This window comes from Propithecus coquereli, unplaced genomic scaffold (assembly GCF_000956105.1).
Source record: "Propithecus coquereli isolate 6110/MARCELLA unplaced genomic scaffold, Pcoq_1.0 Scaffold45, whole genome shotgun sequence".
In the NCBI taxonomy this organism is placed as follows: Eukaryota; Metazoa; Chordata; class Mammalia; order Primates; family Indriidae; genus Propithecus; species Propithecus coquereli.
The window spans coordinates 532,089-541,804 of record NW_012150285.1 but is presented as its reverse complement, the minus strand read 5'-3'; the positions used below and the strand labels follow the sequence as shown (position 1 = coordinate 541,804).

At 39.4% G+C, this 9,716-nt stretch overlaps 1 protein-coding gene across 2 annotated transcripts in view; it reads right to left on the bottom strand.

Moving 5' to 3' along the window:
• Positions 1 to 7,365: 7,365 nt before the first annotated feature.
• RTCA (RNA 3'-terminal phosphate cyclase) overlaps positions 7,366 to 9,716 on the bottom strand; it is a 23,484-nt gene continuing 21,133 nt past the window's right edge. For both annotated transcript variants that reach the window (XM_012654895.1, XM_012654896.1), the window contains exons 10-11: positions 9,380 to 9,484; positions 7,366 to 7,746 (exon numbers count right to left, since the gene is read on the bottom strand). In XM_012654895.1, the coding sequence (XP_012510349.1) occupies positions 7,645 to 7,746; positions 9,380 to 9,484 (207 nt within the window). In that variant the 3' untranslated portion in view covers positions 7,366 to 7,644. The remainder of the gene's footprint in view (positions 7,747 to 9,379; positions 9,485 to 9,716) is intronic.

Below are 9,716 nucleotides of genomic sequence, written 5' to 3'. Positions count from 1 at the left end.
TCTAACCTGCTAAGTTTGGGGGTAATTTGTTATTCAGCAGCAGAATATAATGACTATCTGTGGGCTTATGGATGTTCCACACAATACTGTTTGTGATCAAAGAATCCATTTCTCAGAAGTATACCACGGAGCATGGCCACAGTTCACTGGTCTTGCCCTGTATGACATCCCTCGGAAGCGGCAGGGCTGACAAAACAGCTTACTGGAGATTCAGTTGCAGTGCCAGCTGGGAGACAATACTCTGAAAGGTTAGGGTACTATCCTATAGGATGTGGGCTATCCTTGGAATCAGAAACTAAATAATATAGGTACTCTTTCTTTCACTGCCAGAATACATGGATCAAGGGGTGGAAGTGGACAACAGTTAACTATGGTAACAGTTAACTACCAACCCGCAAAATTTTGTTTCCCATCCTGCAACTTTGATTGCTGTTGGTTTAGAGGTTTTAGTTCACGAAAGAGGAATGCTTCCACCAGAGGTCACAACAATGGCTCCACTGAATTGGAAGATGAGACTTCCACTGGCCATGTTAAGCTTCTCATGCTTCTCATGCTATTGAAATAATAAACAAAGAAGGGATCATTGTTTTAGCTGGGGCAATTGCTCCCAATTACTAAGGGTAAATTGAGTGGCTGCTACAATAATGATGACAGGAAACTATGTCTAGAGCCCAGGACATTCTCTGAGGAGCCTCTGAGTACTATCAAATCCAGCAGTAAAAGTTAAGGCGAAACTACAGCAACACATAAAAGACAGACCACTAAGATTCAGACCTTTGGCAGTAAAAGTTTGGATCAACTGCACCAGGTTAGGACTCTGACTGGCTGAGGTGCCAGTTGACAGCAAAGGAAATATAGACGATGTAGTCGATATGACTACACAGGACTGTAGCAGTTATGCAAATGTTCTTCCTTATTATGTATATATTGATATATATTTACTTACTTTTCCCTTCCTCTACATCGTTCCCCTTTACTTTACATAAGGACTGGTATTGGTGGTTAACTTTACACTATAGACTATGTTAGAATATTCAGGTGGAATGGTGTAAAACAGACATCACCCAGACATGGCTGTGGTGACTGCTGGAACTTTGGGCCTCTCTTTTAAGGAAGAGGATAGAAATCTTTGTAAAAAAGACAGTGTATCTCGCTGGGCAAAAGCAGTAAGATACTATTGTTGTCATAAGACAGGAACATGTAAATAGATGTTGAATGACCAAAAGGATAGATTCCGCTGCCTATTTACTGTCTCTCAGCTCTAAGCACACCTTTCAAAATTCTGTTCCATGATGTTTGGATGTGCACACTATAATTTCCAGACTCCCCACCTGGTTACTGTTTAGGTTTTAGCAAAAGGGAAGCCCTATGGGAGCTTGGAAAGAGGCAAAAAGGAAGGGAGAAAGGGCTGTTCCTGTTTCCAGTTCCTGTCAGGATTGTTCTAGCAGCAGCAGCAGCAGCAGCAAACTATGGCTCCAAGTTTCTGTCAGCACTATCATCAGACCTGCCACATGCCCTTGCTGTGTCCCCTGGGCAGAGGAATATTAGCCCCACTGTGCTCCCTCACTTGCTGGACCATGCCACCTGAACCATGCAAGCACCTGCCAGGCTGCACCCGCATGAGCAGTCCAAGTCCCAGCTGCAATGCCCTTGAGGTCCAACCACCAGCTAAAATCTATCCCCTCCTGAGAGAGCTGATCATCAGTTGCAAAGAGCTCCTCCTTCAAACTGCTAGGTTCTAATGACACCACTGTTATCTTTCGTTTTCCCAGCCCTAAGAGTGTTAACTGCTTCTTGCACTTGTTAATCTCTGGTTATGTCACTGTCTGCTCTTTATTCTTTCAGCCTTCCGATGACTACATAACTCATTTCAAGAGTAGTTTCCATTTTCCTGACTGAACCCTGACTTATATAAGGGTATATAACCAGGTGAAATTTCAAGATCAGTATTATTGGGCCAGCTTATTGAAGTGGGAAAAAAATCAGTATTTTGGTCATGACTGGCTTTGGGGACCAATGAGACACATGGCAGAAAACTCAAAATAAGCCACGTGAATGATTTTGTAGGATGGATCCATTTACGTACTGGAAATGGTTGCCTCAGTGGTTCCACTTGCCAGACTACAAATTCTCTAAACTCTTACAGGGCAGTGTATGTGGTTTGTATGTATTGGGCTAACAGTGGCTTCAAGTCACTGCAGGTTTACATGGTGGTCAAGGACATCCTACATAGCTGCTGTACAGTGCTTGACCTTTGGATATACAGATGGTCCCCAATTTACAATGGTCTGACTTAGGATTTCTCACTTTATGATGGTGCAAAAGCAATATGCATCCAGTAGGAACTGTACTTTGAATTTTGATCTTTCCTGGGCTGTTGATTGCAGTACAATACACTCTTATGATGCTGGGCAGCGGCAATGAGCTGCAGCTCCCAGTCATCCATGCAATCACGAGGGTAAACAACTGATACCACCATTCTGTTTTTCACTTTTGATAAAGTATTCGCTACATTACATAAGCTATTCAACACTTTACTATAAAATAGACTTTGTGTTAGATGATTTTGCCCAAATGTATGCTAATGTAAGTGTTCTGAACATGTTCAAGTTAGGTCAGGGTAAGCTATGATGTTTGGTAGGTTCAGTTATTAAATGCATTTTTGACTTACAATGTTTTCGACTTACAAGGGGTTTATCAGAAAGTAATCCCATTATAAGTCAAGGAGCAACTGTATTAAAGGAAGGGTACCACATTGCTGTCTAACTATGACCACAGAAGGTATCCGCTAGGGCCGGGAAAGGAAGAGGTGCCGCTACTGCCAAAAGGGAAGAGAAAACAGCTACCTGAAAATTCCCACTAGGTGATGGGATTATCTGCCCAGCTCCAGCCCATTAACTTCTACAACAACCACACATTACTCTTTTCCCCCTCACTACTGCTCTCAGTGTTCATTTTAATCTGGCTTCACTTGGATTTTTCTTTTTAACTTTGCAGTAAGGAGCCCCTAAGTGTTTCCCCGCTCCCCACTCTCCTTAGGAAATGCTCATGTGCCCAAAGGAATCGCTGAAGAAACACATGCACATCTGTTAATCAACTCTATTTCAGAGCTACTGAAGCAACGCACACTGAAACCCAGACAAAAACCAAACGTCACACTAATTTTCTGGGGGGAAGAAAAGAACTAACCAAAAGAAACTGCCAACCATTATTATCACTGTCACGACTACCACCACCACCACCACAACACAAACAAGTCTGATTATTCTAATGATCACCAAAACAATGTTTTCACAATTATTTCCCCTAAAAAGACACATTTTATATGAGCAGTAAAATCCCCTCCTCCCTTCTAGGTTCTAATCAATAAAGAACGGATACAGGGAATTAATCTGTAGGCCCAATAACTTCCAAAAGAGAGGCTCTCTGGTAAAGCTGGATTGGGGAGCAAGAGAGCTGGGACCTGAGGTCAAAGTAGAGTCACCTATTATCTCCCCTTAAATTTAGGCTTAGCCCCTGCTAGTGGGGAAGGAGGATTTTCAAGGCAGACTCTAAGCAAACTTGCCCTGCCAGCTGCCTAAAGGATCACAGGTCTAAAATATTTCATTGTACGATAGTTCACAAAGGAGTATGGGTGGAGGGCGGGACGGAGTCCAGGCCCTTCTTAGCTCTTTTGCTGCAGGTAGTGCAGCGGTTGCGGCGGGGAAAGGAGCTGTCCCCCAGTGGAAGTCAGGCTCTTACCAATCGGATTAACCACTCCTCTCCCTCCTTTGAAGAACAAGTATGCAAAAAGAGCAATTGGAAATGTTCACTGCAATCCTGCTTTCTCCTGGGGAGTCAGGCATAATAAGCCTCATCATTACGGAAATGCCTAAATCCCAAACATCTACTCCAAATGATTTTCCTGAAATACTCCTTCTCAGCACCTATTATAAGAGAGGATGGTATAAAATTTAAAAATAATATCAAGGCTGGGCATGGTGGCTCACGCCTGTAATCCTAGCACTCCGGGAGGCCGAGGCGTGAGGATTGCTTTGAGGTTAGGAGTTTTGAGACCAGCCTGAGCAAGAGCAAGACCCTGTCTCTACTAAGAAAAAAAAATAATAATAATATCAAGACAAAGATCCACAATAATGTCTAGACCTGCACTGTCCAATGTAGTAGCCACTAGCCACATGTGACTATTTAATTAAAATAAAATAAAACTCAAATTTATTTTGTCAGTTACATGAGCCATTTTCAAGGTTCAATAGCCACATACGGCTAATGGGTTCCTTATTGGACAGTGAGGATATACCACCTTTCCATCATTGAGGTTCTATTGAACAGCACTGTGCTAAACACAGAAAAGCAGGATATTCAATTAACAACTTTTCTAGTCATAATTAAATGCATTAAATGTCATCAAACATTATGCTCACAAACTTCATAAAAATAATTCAAAAACACTATCATCCTTATACATTTTCAAGTTGACACAGAAATTTTTCATCATAGGCTGGGCAGTGGCTCATGCCTGTAATCCCAACAGTTTGGGAGGCCAAGGTTGCAGGATCACCTCAGGCTAGGAGTTTGAGACCGGACTGGGCAACATAGTGAAACCCTGTCTCTGCAAAAAATTAAAAAACTAGCCAGGTGTGGTGGCTCATGCCTATAGTCCCAGCTACTCAGGAAGCTGAGGCAGGAGGATCACTTGAAGCCCAGAATTTCCAGGCTGCAGTGAGCTATGAACATGCCACGGCACTCCAGCCTAGGTGACAGAGCAAGACCCTGTCTCTAAATAAAAAAATAAAATTTTCAGTGAACGTAAGACTCAAAAATTTAAAATTTCTTCTGATGATTAATTACAATTAACATTACTATACAATTGAGCATAACAAATGTGTAATTTGAAATATTAAAATACAAAATTTTATTGGAAATGTATCTCAATGAGATGGATGCTCTTTTTTTTCCTTTTTCTAAGACAGGGTCTCACTCTGTCACCTGGGCTAGAGTGCAGTGGTGTCATCATAGCTCACTGCAACCTCAAACTTCTAGGCTCAAGCAATTCTCCTGCCTCAGCACTCTAGCAGGCTGAGGTGGAAAGATCACTTGAGCTCAGGAGTTCAAGACCAGCCTGAGCAAGAGCAAGATCCCATTGCTACTAAAAATAGAAAAAATTTGGTGGGTGTGGTGGCACATGCCTGTAGTCCCAGCCACCTGGGAGGCTGAGAGAGGAGGATCCCTTGAGCCCAGGAATTTGAGGTTGCTGTGAGCTATGATGATGCCACAGCACTCTAGCCAGGGGGACAGGGCGAGATTCCGTCTCAAAAAATAGTAATAATAAACATGTTTCTTCTAATAATCAGAAAGAGTATTATTTAAAGATTTAATGTTGATCCGTTGAAAGTAAACAATGACGCTTTCTCCTCATTTAAAATCACACAAAACATACAAGTAAGATGCAGGTTCGGGCCGGGCACGGTGGCTCATGCCTGTAATCCTAGCTCTCTGGGAGACCGAGGCGGGTGGATTGTTTGAGCTCAGGAGTTCGAGACCAGCCTGAGCAAGAGCGAGACCCTGTCTCTACTAAAAATAGAAAGAAATTAATCAAAATTAGCCGGGCATGGTGGCGCATGCCTGTAGTTCCAGCTACTCGGGAGGCTGAGGCAGTAGGATCACTTGAGCCCAGGAGTTTGAGGTTGCTGTGAGCTAGGCTGACGCCACGGCACTCACTCTAGCCAGGACAACAGAGTGAGACTCTGTCTCAAAAAAATAAAAAAAAAGATGCAGGTTCATATCTTAGTTTGAGTGGGCTTTTCAGAGACTAATATTTCAAACTGTCCCTTTATTTGATGCCCTGGAGATTTTCTTATACTCTGGGAAAATGCACCATAGCAAGATTAGGATGGGTGAAAAATAAACTCTTTTGGAAAGAGGAAGAATTGGTAAAGAGGAGCTAAAAAGGAGAACCTGCAGAGCCCTACCTTGATATCAGGCAACTCAACTTTAGGAGGAAGTACATATTAGAGAAATCTGGAAACCAATTCTTTAAAAGCTACCACCTGCAAATCTGAAACTCACGGAAAGGCTTTGTACAATTCAAGTGATGTGCATACCCGTTTGAAGGCCATTGGTTTAAAGAAGAGTCTTAAAGACTGTTGCACACAGAGTGTCAAATCAACAGAATTACTTCTATTTGGTAGTCTAAAACAAACATACTGAAATAGAATTTTAGATATAGAATAGAAATAGTAGAATTTTGTTTGGGGAAAATAAAAATTCAAGTCACTTGTAGGGACTTATCAAAAATTTCCTTGCATCAGTCCCTTTGTTTTACCTAAACTGATACTCAGTAATAGTGAACAGGTCCAAACTAAAATTAATCATAAACTCACCATGTACACTGTTGAACTTCGATCTGTCACTCCTAGATTCCCATTCTCTGCACTCCAGCCTACCTCTTTAACACTCCTGGCACACCCCGTCAGAAGCAGCAAAAATCATTTCAGTCTAAAGATCCCCAAATTTATCACAACCCCTCCAACAATTACACTGAAAGTATAGTTTTACCCTAAAAGAGAGATATAACTCAATTGTTATAGAAATGAACTTATAAAACTCCTCCACTTTGTGAAAATATAAATAGCAAGCAACACTGTCACCATCTTTAAAGCAAATTTAATCCAACTGTCCAAGGTCCCAGAAATCACTGACAATAATTATGTACATGGAGCAACTTTTTTTCATTATACCGTTGTATACAGACTAATTCAGGACTTTATGAATGTATTATTTACCTTGGACTACACCTTGGACTATGTTTTAATCATCACCAGATAAGATCCAAGGCAGACCCAGCTTTTAATGAATTCCTCACTATATTATAGTATGACATACTGAGCTGATATCCCAAACTGGTTTCATTTGAGTCACAACCTCAACTGCCTACAGGGATCAGGAAGTAATCTAAATGTGGAAGCAGGCTGGGTATAAGATAATAGAGAATGATGGAAGCACATTCCGTTCTACAGGCACTCAATTAATTTACCACTACAAGCCAAACAAAAACATATCTGGAGCTGAATTTGGTCAACTATTATTAGGATTAAAATTTTGCAACTCTAAATGTTTGGCTTCCAAAACAGACTCAACAGATTTAAATTTAATAAATATTTACCAAGTGCCCACTAGATAGAAGGGACATATAATTAGAATAAGACAATATCTATTAAGTGTTACTGTTGACACAGCAAGTACACTTGCATAAAATTGTCTCATTATACTTTAGATGAGATTTCAGCAAAGAGATTAGAATTATACACTAATTGTAGATCAAATTATATGTATCTCTGACTTTGTTACATAAAAAAGAAAAACACATTTACTTCAGATATAAAGATATTTTATTTCAATACTTTACTATTGAAGTCAGCTATCATACATATCCACCAACTCTCATATTTCATTGTCCATATCTCAGGAGATACTCAAAGTGAGATTAATTTGATGAAGCATTCTCAGCAAATCTACAACATTGAACTTCATCTCCAAATTTAAGTCAGGTCTTTTAATAGGTTACTTCCTATTCATCGTTTTACAGTATTTATGAAATGAATTAGTGCAATACATACTTGAGGTATCATTTAAGAGGCAAATACCCTATAGATTTGGATTTGTCATCCCAATTCCTTGGCATTCAATAATATAAGTGTCTTTAGAGGCATCTTCTTCATCTTCTGATTTCTTCACAATAAATTTTGCCTGAAATCAGAAGAGTATTTAGTATATAAGCACTATGAAGAGGGATAGAGGAAAGGGCCTATAACTCCAGCTTAAGTAGACAGGGAGTTAATGTCAAACTTATTTTATTGAAAAACCTACAGAGACACAAAGATGAAATGATTCCTGAGAAATTCAACAGCCTAGACATAAAATATTTTGTTTTGGAACCATGGTTCTTGTTCAGAAGTATACATACCTGCGGAGTTTTGTCAGAATATATATGCCTCTGTGCCCACTGACCCAGAACCCCCAGGAGTGTAGTCTAGGAAATATTAACTTTGAAATCTCAATTGCTCATTATAATGCACCTCCACACCCTACTTCCTAAAATTTTTCTGAAACATGGAACTAAAACATTTGTATTTTTATCCTGTCAAGTATCAAATTATCCTTTAATTTCCCTAAGCTTTTCTTGCTAATTTAATTCCCTAAATATATAATTCAAAAAGATCGAGTTCAGAGAAGGTAGGTGGGGAGGAGGGTGGTGGTAGTGGTGATTAACATGTTCCTTCATCTTTATTGGGTTTAACACTGTATTTTTCACTGATTAAATTTGGCTTAGAAATATTTGATCTCTATCACTGTATTTTGGAAACATAATTATTTTAAAGCAAATGTGATTTATTTTAACAAAACTGAATTGAAATCAAAACAACTAGTCAGGCACAGTTGCACACACCTGTTATCACAGCTACTTGGGAGGCTGAGCTAGGAGGATGACTTGAGCCCAGGAGTTTAAGACCAGCCTGGGTAACATAGCAAGACTTAGTCTCAAAAAAAACCCCAACTCAAATCTGAGTAGGTTGCCTGAGTTTGTGGCAAGGGAATTTTAAGTATGCCTAAAATCTTAAGATTCTTTGAAATACAATTTGAAAACCATCCCTCTGGAGCCTTACTGAACAGTAGTGTTCACAAATTCTTTCAGTTCAGTATTATGTGGCAGTGTACTGACACACAGCAGACATGTGAAATTATTGCTGAATGAATAAACATTGAATTGTGAGCTAGATAACCACATTATTTATGTAGTTATAAATGTGTATATGTATATTTTCCAAATTACAAGCATATGTAAATACGAAGCACAAGTAGCAGTTATGGAAGGCATTTTTAGCCTATATATAAACCTAAGTACAAATATTTAGAATTTGAAGGAGACTTAAAGTCTCTGAATTTACAGATAACTAACAACTATCTGCACTGAGGTATAGTAAGATGGAGAAACTTGCCCCAGGTCACCCAGTTAAAACACACAAAGCTGCTCTTAAGGCAGTACCACACAGGTTATAACATGGGCTTTGAAGTATGCTTTCCCAGGTTTGCTCAAAGCCCAGCTCTGCCACTAAAAAACTGTGTGACCTGTAACAATTAAATTAATCTCTCTGCCTCACTTTACTCATATGTAAAATGGTAATAATAATAAATAGCCACCTACAATGGTTATATAGAGTAAGGTGATTCAGATAAATTGTTGAATTAGCTGTGTCTGTCACACAGCAAGTACTCAGTAAGTGATAGCAATCATGATTACTATTAATTTTTCTGCTCATTAAAAGTTAACCCAAAATCCGCCACAATAAAAATCAATTACTCTTTCTGATGGAATACTCACTTTTGCTAGTTGTTCAGCAAAATGTATAGCTGTTTGCGTATGGAGTGTAACTGGTCCTGTTTTTATTCTGGAAACTCCATTGGCTAATGCCATGAAAATAATCAGCTATTTAAAAAAGAACAAGAAGAAAAATCTCACACATTTACTAATATTTGAAGTCATAATACCACTGCTACCCATAATGAAAACACTACTAGAAATCAAAATGTTAATAGCTAAAAAAGAATTTCTATTTCTTTAGGTTTCCAGAAGTCCTTAGAAGATGATAGAAAACCTTACCCCAAGTCTGTGGTATGGTCCAGAAATGCTTAGTTACAGTTCTCAACATAGAATTTTT